The 13,486-nt window shown below is 55.3% G+C and overlaps 1 protein-coding gene across 5 annotated transcripts in view; it reads left to right on the top strand.

Annotated features, from left to right (window-relative positions):
• Window positions 1-12,835, top strand: part of TRPV4 (transient receptor potential cation channel subfamily V member 4) — a 39,246-nt gene extending 26,411 nt beyond the window's left edge. For 2 of the 5 annotated variants that reach the window (XM_036276504.1, XM_036276503.1), the window contains 11 exons: window positions 15-313; window positions 1,977-2,156; window positions 3,491-3,649; window positions 3,887-3,979; window positions 4,290-4,363; window positions 5,085-5,250; window positions 5,481-5,547; window positions 8,280-8,596; window positions 10,132-10,259; window positions 11,992-12,113; window positions 12,593-12,750. In XM_036276504.1, the coding sequence (XP_036132397.1) occupies window positions 15-313; window positions 1,977-2,156; window positions 3,491-3,649; window positions 3,887-3,979; window positions 4,290-4,363; window positions 5,085-5,250; window positions 5,481-5,547; window positions 8,280-8,596; window positions 10,132-10,259; window positions 11,992-12,113; window positions 12,593-12,750 (1,763 nt within the window). Of the gene's footprint in view, window positions 1-14; window positions 314-1,976; window positions 2,157-3,490; window positions 3,650-3,886; window positions 3,980-4,289; window positions 4,364-5,084; window positions 5,251-5,480; window positions 5,548-8,279; window positions 8,597-10,131; window positions 10,260-11,991; window positions 12,114-12,592 lie in introns of all 5 variants that reach the window. The other 3 variants (XM_036276506.1, XM_036276505.1, XM_036276502.1) reach the window with 2 other exon arrangements.
• Window positions 12,836-13,486: the final 651 nt, after the last annotated feature.

Raw genomic sequence — 13,486 nt, 5'->3', positions numbered from 1 at the left:
ACCCCCGTCCACAGGTGAGCTGCCCCTGTCGCTGGCTGCCTGCACCAACCAGCCCCACATCGTCAACTACCTGACGGAGAACCCCCACAAGAAGGCGGACATGCGGCGGCAGGACTCCCGCGGCAACACCGTGCTGCACGCGCTGGTGGCCATCGCCGACAACACCCGCGAGAACACCAAGTTCGTCACCAAGATGTACGACCTCCTGCTGCTCAAGTGTGCCCGCCTCTTCCCTGACAGCAACCTGGAGGCTGTGCTGAACAACGATGGCCTCTCGCCCCTCATGATGGCTGCCAAGACGGGCAAGATTGGGGTGAGTGCAGGCAGGGGAGCACAGGTGGTCCACCCACTCCTGTTCCCCTGCGGACACACACACGTGCACACCGGAGGGGCTACTGCTGGCATTCATTATTATTAATACGCACAACCCCCTCTCATCATGCCAACCCCCGTGTGTAGATGTCCCAGCTCAAGAGCCTGCTGTGGCTCCCTATTGTCCAGCAAAACTACTCAACTTCATCCCAGAACCTCTCTCCTTGTCCCACCACTGGATGCTCACTGCCCCACTCCCACCAGCCAGAATAAGCCGCTGATAGAAACCTGAGCCCCGGGCTCCAGCCCTGCAGTACCTCTCTGCTGGGGCCTGGCTCGGTCCCTACCCTGCTGCATGGCCTCGCAGCACAGGTCTAGAGCAGGATTTCTCAGCCTCGGCACTGCTGGCATTCGGCGCTGAATGGTTCTGGGGTGAGGACTGTCCTGTGCACTGTAGGATGTTGAGTTGCATCCCTGGCCTTAACCTACTAGATGCCAGTAGCACCCTCCACCACTGTGACAACCAAAAATGTCACCAGACATTGCCAAATGGTGCCCTGGGGGACACTATTGCCCTGGTTGAGAAGCAAATCTGGAGTCAGGAGTGCCCGGGTCCAAGGCCTGGCTCTGCCACTTCCCAGTGTGTGACCTCAGGCATCCCACTTCTCCTGTCTGTGCCTTAGTTTCCTCATCTGTAAAATGGGGGTAGTAACAGTACCTTGTGGTATAGTGCTGGTCTGTCAGCTAAATGAGGTGATGTACTTAAAGCTCTTAATACAGAGCCTGGGATGCATAGTAAGTGCTCAATAAAACATAGGCATCATTATTAGTCTATTAAAAATAAAGCAAAAATTACTACAATTGCAATTTATACCAGAGTCCTGAGGCATTGGAAGAGGCCGGGTTTAAATTTTGGCTCTGGCCCTGGCCGGTTTGGCTCAGCAGTTAGAGCGTCGGCCTGCGGTCCAGAGAGACCCGGGTTCGGTTCCCGCTAAGAGCACGTACCTCGGTTGCAGTTTGTCCCCGGCCCTGGTTGGGTCGTGCGGGTGGCAGCCACTCGATGTGTCCCTTTCACATTGATGTTTTCTCTCTCTCTCCCTCTTTCTCTCTCTCCCTCCCGCTCTATCTGAACAAAAAATGGAAAAATGTCCTCGGGTGAGGATAAAAAAATAAATAAAAATAAACAAATAAATTTTGGCTCTGTCTTACTAAACTGCGTGGCCTTGGGCAACTGCCACCCGTCTCTGTTCCTCGGGTTCCCTGTGTGTACGCAGGAGTGGGACAGGAGGGGCTGGCATGCTAGTACTAGAGTTAACAGAGTAACGAGGTTATTTACTATTTTAATTACATGCAGATGATAGTCATGAAAACTCAGATTTCTAAGGCTAGCCTGGTTCAGTCTGGCTTCAGCGGAACCTGTGGGGCCTGAGAGAACTCCCTTCTTCCCTCCGAGCCTTTGTTTGCTCATCTGTAAACCGAGACAGTGAGGGGAAGACCGAGCAAGGTGATGTGAGGAAAGGGCCCGGCACACAGCACGTGCTCAGTAAATACTTTCCTCTCCCCCTGTCCTGCTCTCTGAACAGGTGCCATTTGATGGCCTGCACCTGGCCCCTGGGGTCCTCTCAATAATGCCCCTCCCCACGACCCCTGACCCTTCTATGCAGGTCTTTCAGCACATCATCCGACGGGAGGTGACGGATGAGGACACCAGACACCTGTCTCGCAAGTTCAAGGACTGGGCCTACGGACCCGTGTATTCCTCGCTCTATGACCTCTCCTCCCTGGATACATGCGGGGAAGAGGCCTCCGTGCTGGAGATCCTCGTGTACAACAGCAAGATCGAGGTGGGTGCCAGGGCAGGGGACAGGTTCTGGGAAAGGAGGCTCAAAGCAGGGAAGGTGACTATGGGCCCAAATCAGTGGGTCTGTGGGCTGAGTGCAAAAGAAGGTGCCAACTAAATGCCCAGAACGATGCCTGGCACTGGGGGCGTGGGGGGGGGGTGAAAGGGTTGTAAGGGCTGGGCCTCAGGGGCAGGCAGGACTGGGTCAGGATTCTGGCTCTATAAATTACATGCTCTGTGACTCAGGACAAGTGACTCAGCCTCTCTGAGGGTGAGGATGAGGCCAGTGTGTATCTCACGGGGCTGTTGGGAGGACTAGATGAGTTCACTGTAGAACAGCCTGGCACAGAGTAAACATTATGTGTCAGCTAGTCTCATTAGTAGATGTTATATGAAGTTTTGAAAGCTGTTTTTTTTCCCACTTAGCAGTATTTTGTGAACATTGTTCTGCACCATTAAATATTCTTCTGCAGTATCATTGCTGCGTGTAAATGTACCACATCCTAATGAACCATTTCTCTATTCTTGGTCGTTTGGGTTTGTTTCTGCCTTTAACTGTCAGGAGTAATATTGCAATAGCCTCTTTGTGGCTACATAGTTGCACAGATCCATGGTTATAAAGAAACTGGAGTCATTAGAGGGACAGGATGCTGTACAAATGGGGCAGAAGGTACCTGGGCCAGGGTGTGGAAGGTTTTCCTTCCAGCCCTGGCTCAGCCCAGCTTGGACAGATGCCTTCTCTTCCCTCATCCTGAAATTACTCACTGACTTGATTTCCATCAGGGGTGGCGGGAGGTTTAGCATCTCTGGTGCAAACTCGGATAGGTGGTTTCTGCCTGGGGAACTGTAGAGAGAACTATTGTGCAGGACTCGATTATTGATGTCTGCCCCAGGTTCATAATTGGAAACTTGTGGTTAGCCAAGGATTTATCATTCTCGGGCTAGATTCCCCAAACTTGCTTCCTGAATTAGACTTTCTGAGGTTGAAGCCCGGGGACTTTTATTTTTGGCAAGCTACGTAAGTGACTTTGCTGCCGGCAGCGGGGTGCCATCTGCAGACTGGAGTCTGGGGACCATGAGAATAGCCTCCCAGCTCTGGTTCTGGGAGTCTAGAATAGGCAGGAAAGGTAAGTTGGGGCAGAGCTGAGCAGAGCCCGGAATGCTGAGCCCAGGAGTCGGGGGCTGATTCTGAACGCCCCTCCACTCCCCTGTGAATCCTTGTGTCGCTGAGGAATGGCTTAGGAGGAGAAAGTGCTCTCAGGGTGGCGGGTGGGGGAGGGTGTATGGGGTCAGCCTGTCCCCAAGGAGGGTGGCCCCTGACTGCCCTGCCTCCTGTAGAACCGCCACGAGATGCTGGCAGTGGAGCCGATCAACGAGCTGCTGCGTGACAAGTGGCGGAAGTTCGGGGCTGTCTCCTTCTACATCAACGTGGTCTCCTATCTGTGTGCCATGGTCATCTTCACCCTGACTGCCTACTACCAGCCACTGGAGGGCACCGTGAGTGACCGCGAGCCGGGCAGGAGCAGGGACACAACTGGGCCCGCATGAGTCCCCTGTGGGAGGAACTAGAAAGGCTTAGGGGCGGGATGGGGAGGTACCTCCCCGACACCCACGGGGAGAGAAGGAGGGAGGAGGCTCCTGCGACCCCGATGTTGGGGATGTTGACGGAACATCTGGATCTGGCGCCAGATGTTGGTGGGGCTGGGTGAGGACCTGCGTGTCCCCTGCCCCTAGCCGCCATACCCTTATCGCACCACGGTGGACTACCTGAGGCTGGCTGGGGAGATCATCACGCTCTTCACCGGGGTCCTGTTCTTCTTCACCAATGTGAGTGCCGGCCCCCAAACCCGCCGAGCCTGCCCATCCTCCGCCTCCCCTTCCTCCACCTCTTTTAGCTCCCCGCTCCTCCTCTCTCTTCCTCCTCCTCCCCTTCCTCCTTTTATATTTTCCCTTCTCTTCTTTTGCCTCCTCCTCCAACCCTGTGCTCTCCTTCTCTGCTTTCCTCCTTTCCCAACAGATGAGCCCATTGTCTTTTCTCTGTACATCAGTCTGCCTCCCTCTGCCCTCTCCCCTCCTCCTCCTCCTCCTCTCTGCACTCCTGCGGGCTCCTCTCTCACCTGCCTCTTCCAACCTCCAGATCAAAGACCTGTTCATGAAGAAGTGCCCGGGGGTGAATTCTCTCTTCATTGATGGCTCCTTCCAGCTACTCTAGTAAGTAGAGGTCCCAGGCTGGCAGCTCCTGGGTGAGGAAGGTGGGGCTGAGCCCGGGCATCATCCACATGGGGATGGGGGTGTGTGACTCTATTAGGAGTGAATTCACCCAGCCTGGACATCTGTAGCCCCAAATCAGGACCAGGCCAGTCAGTGTTAAACAATAGGGTCTTCTGATTCAAGCAAGATTCCAGTTGCTAGAGAGTTACCATATACACCACGGATAGAAAGAATTTTAACCTCTTATACTGGTAATTGATTGCTAATGTCTGCCTGGAGTGCTCTGTTGAGAAGAGTCTTAAGGCTGGGTCCGTGGTGAGTGGGAAAGAGTGCTGCGATTGATTAATGATGTCTGCCTCGGGCACAGGATTAGTTACTGCAAGTGTGCTAGTCTTGTCTCTTTCCCGTAGTTAGAGAACAATGAAATTCACTTAGCCACAAAATCTCCACCAAACACCACTGACTCTTTCTGTAGCAGTTCCAAAGGGCGTCCCTTTGGGCTCTTGCAGGGCCTCAGGGCCATTACACATGGTCATTGTCAGTTAACAGCGTTCTGGTTAGCAGAATGCTGGGGAACCTGGGGAATCCACTTTTTTCCCGTTGTGGGTTTCTAGAGGGTATTGGGATTGGTACCCTGGAGGGCTTCGGGCGTGTCTCCCCCTTCAGGGCCTCACTGTCCCTTCTCCCCTCTGGCCCCTCTCGTGGTCTCTGCTGCCCGCAGCTTCATCTACTCCGTGCTGGTGATTGTCTCTGCGGCCCTCTACCTGGCGGGGATCGAGGCTTACCTGGCCGTCATGGTCTTTGCCTTGGTCCTGGGCTGGATGAACGCCCTGTACTTCACGCGTGGGCTGAAACTCACGGGGACTTACAGCATCATGATCCAGAAGGTATGGAGTAAGGCCTCTCTGAACTGTGTGCTCCAGAGGGAGCCACACACACCAGTCTTACACGTACAGACCATGCCCGTGGACCTGAGGCTGCGGGGTGCTGGGGGGCAGCGGGTAGGGCGTGGGCAGCGGCTGGGCCAGGGTGCAGTTGGGAAAAGGATTTTGGATGGAGGCTTAGGGAAAGCGAATGTGTCTCACCTTTGCCTCTGTCATCCCTCTGGGGCCTTTAGATCCTCTTCAAAGACCTGTTCCGCTTCCTGCTAGTCTACTTGCTGTTCATGATCGGCTACGCTTCAGGTGAGCTCTGGGTGCAGGGCCTGGTGGGTGAACTTGGGCCAGCACAGCAGCCACGATGCGTGGGGGAAGACGACCGGCGTATGTTGAGTTCCCACTGCGTGCAGGGCACGGGGCTAAGTCCTTGCCCATCTCTGCCTCTTTTTTTTTTCTTTATTGATTTTTAGAGAAAGAGGAAGGGAGAGGGAGAGAGAGAGAGAAACATCGATGAGAGAGAACATCAATTGACCGCCTCCTGCCTCTTAATTCTCCCATCAAGTCTGGAACGTAAGTGCCTTTGTTGTCTCCTTTTACAGATAAGGAGACCGAGGCTTAGAAAAATCAAAGAGCTTGCCCAAGTTCAAAAGCCAGGAAATGGTAAAACTGCCATATTAACTATTATTGCAAAGAAGCCACCTAAAGCTTAGCGGCTTAAAACGACCACCATGTGTTTATTGCTCCCAAGCCCATGGGTTGGCTAGGTGGTTGTGCTGAGCCAGACCAGATTTGGTTAATTTGTTGTTGTTAATCCTCACCTGAGGATACTTTTCCATTGATTTTTAAATAGAGTGGAAGGGAGGGAAGGAAGGAGGGGGGGAGAGAGGGAGAGAGAGGGAGAGAGAGAGGGAGAGAGAGAGGGAGAGAGGGGGGGAGAGAGAGAGAGAGAGAGAGAGAGAGAGAGAAACATTGATGTGAGAGAGACACATTGATTGATTGGTTGATTGATTGATTGCCTCCTGCACAACCCCTACCAAGGCCCAAGGCCAGGGATCAAACCTGTAACTCGGGTGCTCTCCCTTGACCAGGAATCGAACCCTCAACCCTTTGGTCCCCAGGCCGACACTCTATCTGCTGAGCCAAACCGGACAGGACAAGATTTAGCCAGTCTTGACAGGCTCCTGTGTCTGGGCCCAGTGGGCAGCTGGCTGTCATCTGCCTGGTCTGGCTAGGATGGCATGGGGGGGGGGGGCTGCTCTCTTCCCCATGGCCACTCATCCAGCCCGCTAGCTGGGGCTTGGTCGCAGGGGTCCGAGGGGTCTCAGAATGTGAGTGGAAGTGTTCAAGGTCACTCCCTGGCACAGCATCACTTCTGCCTCCCTCTGCTGGCCAAAGCAAGCCCCAAGGCCAGCCTTGGTTCAGAGGGTGGGGAAACCGACCAAACCTCTTGCCAGAAGGAGCTCCAAAAGCCACACTGAAGGGGCGTGGACACGGGGGAGAGTGAGTTTTAACAACCATCCATCAGCCCAGGTCTTTTTTAAAGCTCAATACTGGCTCCCTCCAATATGTTTTTTCCATGATGTCATGATGCCATGCGACCTCATTGGCACAGGCTACGGGGGAAGGGTCAGGGATGGGGAAACTGACCAAGACATTGGGCTGGTCCCTCAGGGGTGGGTGACCTACCATTCAATGCCCAGCATCCAAAAGGGGTGGCCAACTCAGGCTTCACCTGGCCACATTGGCACTTGAGGGGGTTGGTCTGGGGACCAGTACTGGAAAGGGAGTCTGATGGTGGTGGTGTTTTAACCCACTTCATGGCGAGGCTCTAGGTGGGTTATTTTGGGGAACCAGAACTTAGCTGGGGAGAGAGGGACAGGGTGCAACTGCTAGAAAGAACTAGACAGTATCAGGGGTTCCACAGTGGTTTGGGGTTCAGGGCAAGTCCAGCCCCACTGCAGTCCTAAGTATAGAAACCGAGGCAGAAGCTTAGCAGTTAAAGCAGCAGCTCAGCGGTCAGCTTGGTCCCAGGGCTTCTCCCGCTGCCGGACACTAGATCCCTTGCCTGAGGCTGATGTAACACGAACATGACATGTGCTCCTATCCTCCACTTTTGTGCCCATGGCAGACATTGCTAATGGATCGCAGAATGGTTTTTCTGATGAATCCAGACAGGGTCTCAGAATCTTTCTCAACACATTTCAGGAGCCACTACACAACTGAATCGCATTCACCTCTGAGCTGAAACCCTATTCCTGTAATCCCAGGGTGAAGGCACCACGGCAGTCCATGCCCCACTGACTGAAGGGGCTCAGTCCCCCATGCTCCCTGCCCTGGGTGCTGGAGGGACAGTGGTTACTGCTAAACTGTGTTGAAAGGGACTGTGATGCTTCGTCTGGGCTTATTGGGAAGGGATGAGCACCATGATCAGTTTGAGGTGTCTGGAGGGGGTCAGGGCTGTAGTGAGCATGGTTTCTGGGACAGTCAGAACTAGTACCTGGTTTCGGCTCCTACCCTTCTGGGCAGACAACAGGAACATGAGAGCGTCGGCCTCCGGGATGCGGGCATTCCAGGCTCCCCAGACCCCTAGGAACGTTGGCTAGGTTAGGGCTTCTCAGCCGTGGCGCCGTTGACATCTGTGGCCAGATAATTCTCAATGGCAGGCTGTCCTGTGCGTGGTGGGAGGTTTAGCAGCACCCCTGGGCTCTGCTGAGTACGTGCCAGTAGCACCCCCTCCAGTTGTGACAACCAAACACGTGTCTCAAGACTTTACCAGATGTTCCCCTGGGGGGACACTGCCCCAGGCTGAGAACCACGGACTAGGTCCTGGGAACCTCTTCCTTGTCAGCAAGTTTGTGGGCAGGGCAAGGCCTTTGGATTCGGGAAAACCCAGGTTCGACCCGTGGCTTGGCTTACGTGCTGGGGAACCGTGGGCCTGTGCTGTGTCACCGAGCCTCAGCTTTGCTCTCCATCGGATGGGAATGATTCTCCCCCCTCCTCGGTCACACTCAGTGAATGCCACCCTGTCCCTCCCACAGCCCTGGTATCCCTACTGAACCCGTGCGCCAACATGAAGGCGTGCGACGAGGACCACACCAACTGCACGGCGCCCACGTACCCCTCGTGCCGCGACAGCGACACTTTCAGCACCTTCCTCCTGGACCTCTTCAAGCTGACCATCGGCATGGGCGACCTGGAGATGCTGAGCAGCACCAAGTACCCTGTGGTGTTCATCATCCTGCTGGTCACCTACATCATCCTCACCTTCGTGCTGCTCCTCAACATGCTCATCGCCCTCATGGGGGAGACGGTGGGCCAGGTCTCCAAGGAGAGCAAGCACATCTGGAAGCTGCAGGTGAGCCCCAGGACGCCCGCCCCGCCCCGCCCGCCACCTTCTCCTTCCGCGATGGGGACCTCCGACCCGCCTCCTCCCGGCCTTCCGCTCCATGGGGACCTCCGACCCGCCTCCTCCCGGCCTTCCGCTCCTGGCAGGCCGTTATCTCCTGCCTCCACCTCTCTGTCTGCAAAATGGGCATCCAAGGCTGCTGCCCACTGCCCAGAGCCGCCTACTGCGTTTCCAGTGGCCTCTCGCCTGCCCGCCAGCGGTGGTCTCAGATCCACCTTGTGGCCCGGTTCACAGGACCTAGCCAGCCTCACCTGGCACCACTGAGTAGCTCTGGCACAGGAAATGCTGAGCTTGGGCATTGCAGCAGGGCCCGCGCTGAGCCCAGGGGCGGCTTGCAGGCTCCACCGCCCCGGGGCGCGCTCGGTCAGTGGGAAGACAATGTGGATACAGCTTCACTGGGGGGAGGGCGGCTGGGGTAGGGGGCGCTGCTCTGCTTCCCAGAGGTTTCTGTGCAATCCTAGGAAGCAGAGGCCCTAGGGGTCACAGCCTGCCTGGGTCACCACAGGTCACGAAACTTGGTTTTCACAGTAAACTGCCTTTCCCGGGCCCAGGCCTGTGGCATCCACGTTTCCCTTCACTCCGTGCATTTTAAGGAGATGCCGCAGTGATAGAGAGAAACCCCAAGGTCATCCTCCGCAGGCTGGTCTCCAGGAAACGTCAGACCTGTTATGAACCTTTATCCATACTGCTTCCTTCCCCGGCCTCAGTTTCCCCGCCGGGTGTAACTCAGAATATGCAAAGTGGCAGCCCATGGATTGGATTTGACCAGCAAAGATTTATATTTCTCTGTATCGCCATTTTAAAAAATTTAATGCAAAATTTAAAAATGAAGAGATTTCATATAAAAATCCAGGTTTCTGCCCTGGCCGGTTTGGCTCAGCGGTTAGAGCGTCGGCCTGCGGTCCGGAGAGACCCGGGTTCGGTTCCCGCTGAGGGCATGTACCTCAGTTGCAGTTTGTCCCCGGCCCTGGTTGGGTCGTGCGGGTGGTAACCGCTCATGTGTCCCTTTCACATCGATGTTTCTCTCTTTCTCTTCCTCCCACTCTATCTGAACAAAAAATGGAAAAATGTCCTTGGGTGAGGATAAAAAAAACCCAAAAAACAGGTTTCTGGCCTTTCTTGAAATGTTGGCAGCTTGGCGAGCTGGGCCACCTCCCTGCCTGGCGGTGCTCAAGTGGATGGGAATTAGTTGTGCTCCCTGGTCTGCCCCTACCCTTCCCTAGTGCCTCCCGACACTGAGTGGCCACAGCTGTGCATGAGGCCTGGGGCTGGGGCTGCGGGCTTGCTGCATCTGATCCTGCTTCACTCATCTATTCTGCTGGGCCCCTGTGAGTACTCGAGTTGATGTAACTGTTTCCAGGGTCAGTGGGAGCTGGAAAACCTATTTCTCTGTCCACCCCAGCCTGTCGGCATTTCTGCCATTAGGGCAGTGGGCTCGGGTTGGGAGAGGCTCACCCAGGCCTGGCCGCCCTCCCTCCCTGCAGTGGGCCACCACCATCCTGGACATCGAGCGCTCCTTCCCCGTGTTCCTGAGGAAGGCCTTCCGCTCCGGCGAAATGGTGACCGTGGGCAAGAGCTCGGACGGCACCCCAGACCGCAGGTGGTGCTTCAGGTGAGGTGGGGAGCGTGGGGTGGAACCGTCCCTCAGGATCGGGCCCCCTTCCATTTTCCACCCATGGCGACGTCTCGAGCCACTGAGGCCACAAAGGTCCCGACCACAGTTCTGTTCTGCTGGTGACTGGGCAGGTTGGTTCACGTCTCAGCCTTGGTTTCTTCATCTGTGAAATGGGGACAGTGGTAATCCCACCCTGAAGGCCAGCTGTGCGGATTGGACGGGTTAGTTAGTGTATGAGGCAGAGCTGGCCCAAGGCACTCTGGGCCACCCACACGGCAGCGGGGTTACTGCTCCTCTGTCCCTTACTGGGGGAGGCAGAGACTTGGAAGTAGTGTTCATCTCAGGGCATCACCTCGGTTGATAAAACGACCGGGTGGCTTCAGTGCATCGGCCGGAAGGGGAGTCAGCAGCTTCCAGGGCTTGGGATGTTACCCAGAGGCCCAGGGAATGCCAGCTTCTGAGGGGAACCCCCGGCCAATCTTTTCTCTTAGACAGAATCACTCTGCACAGTGATGGGCAGCACAGAGTGCCAGTCATGCTTGGAGTCGGGCCAAGTCAGTTTCCTCATTTGTGAAGTGGGGACACTAATAGCACCCAGCTTATAGGCCAGCCAGTCAGTCCTGTTCAATTTGAACCCCAAATTCAAACCCCGACTAATTTATCAGCTTTGTGACCTTGGGCAGTTAAACAAGCCTCAGTTCCCTCATCTGTAAAATGGGAACAGCGAATGTATCTTCCTTGCTTGACACATAGCAGCAGTTGCTCAAGAAATAGAGGTTGAATAAAAATAAAAATAATTTTAGCCTTGACCAGTTTGGCTCAGTGGTTAGAGCGTCAGCCTGTGGACTGATGAGTTGCGGGTTTGGTTTCGGTCAAGGGCACGTACCTCGGTTGCTGTTCCTTCCCGGCCCTGGTTCCCCTCCCCTGTGGGAGGCAACCAGTTGATGTGACTCTATCACATTGATGTTTCTCTCTGTCTTTCTCTTTCTCTTTCTCTCTCACTCTATCTAATAATAAGTAGAAAAATATCCTCAGGTGAGAAAAATAAATAAAAATAAAAATAATTTTTAAAAGGATAAATTACATTGAGCCAATTTGGGCTTAAGAGGCTGTAACCTGACTTTCTGAGGGTGTCCCAAAAATAAGAGGTGAGAGTATTAAGAAGGAAGGTGTCCACCTGCAGATGGGTGGATAAGCCTAAAGTGGTCCATCCATACAGTGGAATATTACTTGGCCATGAAAAGGAATGAAGTCCTGATACCTGCTACCACATGGCTGAACTTCAAAACCATTATGCTAAGTGAAAGCAGCCAGACCCAAAAGGCCACATAGTTTATGATTTCCACTTATATGAAATGTGCAGAATACGTAAATTCATAGAGGCGGAAAGTAGAATAGAGGTAACCGGGGCTGGCGGAGGGGGAGTGGGTACAGAATCTCTGTTTGGGGTGGTTAAAAAAAAACCTGGAATTAGTGTGTGGTGATGGTTGTACAACCTTGGAAATATATTTAATGCACTGACTTGTATACTTATAAATAGTTAAAATGGCGAATTTCATGTTATCTACATTCCACCGGAATAAAAATGAGGAGGAGGGAGTGCTGGGGAGGCTGGAGCTGGGAGGCTGCCTTGGGGTGGGGAAGAGGGGCTGTCTGGGTGACCCCCCCCCCCGTGGAACCTGGCAGAGGCCTCGGGACCCCTGACCTTTCTGTGCTGTGGCCCTGCCAGGGTGGACGAGGTGAACTGGTCCCACTGGAACCAGAACTTGGGCATCATTAACGAGGACCCAGGCAAGAACGAGAACTACCAGTATTACGGCTTCTCGCACACTGTGGGCCGCCTCCGGAGGGGTGAGTGACACGTTGGGAGCGGGGGACGGGGGACGGGGCGGGGGGTCCGGAAGGCAGACTCAAGGGCGTAGAGGGGGAGCCCTGGGCCAGTCTCATCACTCGTTGGCTTTGAGCCATCCTGTCCCCTTTCTGAGACTCAGTGTTGCTGTCTGTGGGTGGGAGGGTTGGATGAGCTGACCGCTGTTTCTCTTGCTGCTTGTGAATCCCTGGGGCACCTCATTTCCGCCAAGTGTATGAGATGCAGTGGGGAGGGCAGGACGCTCGGGCATCTGACTGGCTTGCAGTCTGACTGTCCCATTTACTCCTGTGTGCTCCTGGGCAAGCACCTTGACCTCCCAGAGCCCCTGTTTCCACCTCTGAAAAATGGGGATAATAAGACCTCCCCCTTTCGGTCACTGGGGGGTGCCGGGTACACAGTAGGTGCTTCATATATGCACGTGTAGTCTCTACCAACCCTCGCTTCACCATGCCCTCTCCAGATCGCTGGTCCTCGGTGGTGCCGCGCGTGGTAGAACTGAACAAAAACTCGAACCCAGATGAGGTGGTGGTGCCTCTGGACAACATGGGGAACCCCGGCTGCGACGGCCACCAGCAGGGCTACCCCCCCAAATGGAGGACTGACGACGCACCCCTCTAGGGGCAGCAGGCTGGGGCACAGTCTCCAGCCTGGAGCCCACTGCAACCCCTCCGCCCACCCATTTCTAGTCCACCTGCATTTCAGCCACAAACTCTGTCAACCTCAGAGGTGAGGGCCAGGCTGAAATGCCGGGATGGCCCTAGGACCCTCTGGTCCCCAGGCTCCTGCCCCCAGCTCTGCCCCCCACCTGGGCACAGGGCTCCTGGATGTCTGTCTCACTCCCATGGAGTCACATAAGCCAAAGCCAGGCCTTTCCCCCTGAAGAGCCCCCCCTGCCTCTCCATTATTTATTCACTCTGCTCTCAGGAAAGCAGCATGACCCCGCCCCCGCGGAACCTGGCAGAGGCCTCAGGACCCGCTCCTGGTGCGCCACGCGGGCCCAGCCCCTGCCCACAGCACCAGCTGCAGCGAGGTGGCCTCGCGACAGGACCTCGGGGTGGGGCTGCACCTCCTGGGTGTTCCGTCGAGGGTCTGGGGTCTGTTGGTGCTCAATAAATGTTCAGTCTCTGATGGCGGGCACGGTGGTGGGGCAGGGGTAGCAGGCAGGGAAGTGGGGGAGCTAAGAACTGCCTGTGGGGGGGTGGGGATGAGGGCGGACATGGCCAAGGTGGTGGTGAGGGGGATGGGTGGGTGCTGGTCAGGAAGCGGAGAGTTTGTTGCCGGAGACACGGGGTGACTGGAGTGGTGATGGGGAAGGTAGAGATGAAGAAAATGGGGAGGAGAGAATACTGGTGGG

Source organism: Molossus molossus, unplaced genomic scaffold (genome assembly GCF_014108415.1).
Source record: "Molossus molossus isolate mMolMol1 unplaced genomic scaffold, mMolMol1.p scaffold_m16_p_22, whole genome shotgun sequence".
In the NCBI taxonomy this organism is placed as follows: domain Eukaryota; kingdom Metazoa; phylum Chordata; class Mammalia; order Chiroptera; family Molossidae; genus Molossus; species Molossus molossus.
Note: the sequence above shows the minus strand (reverse complement) of the source record. Positions and strands in the feature narration are given on the sequence as shown.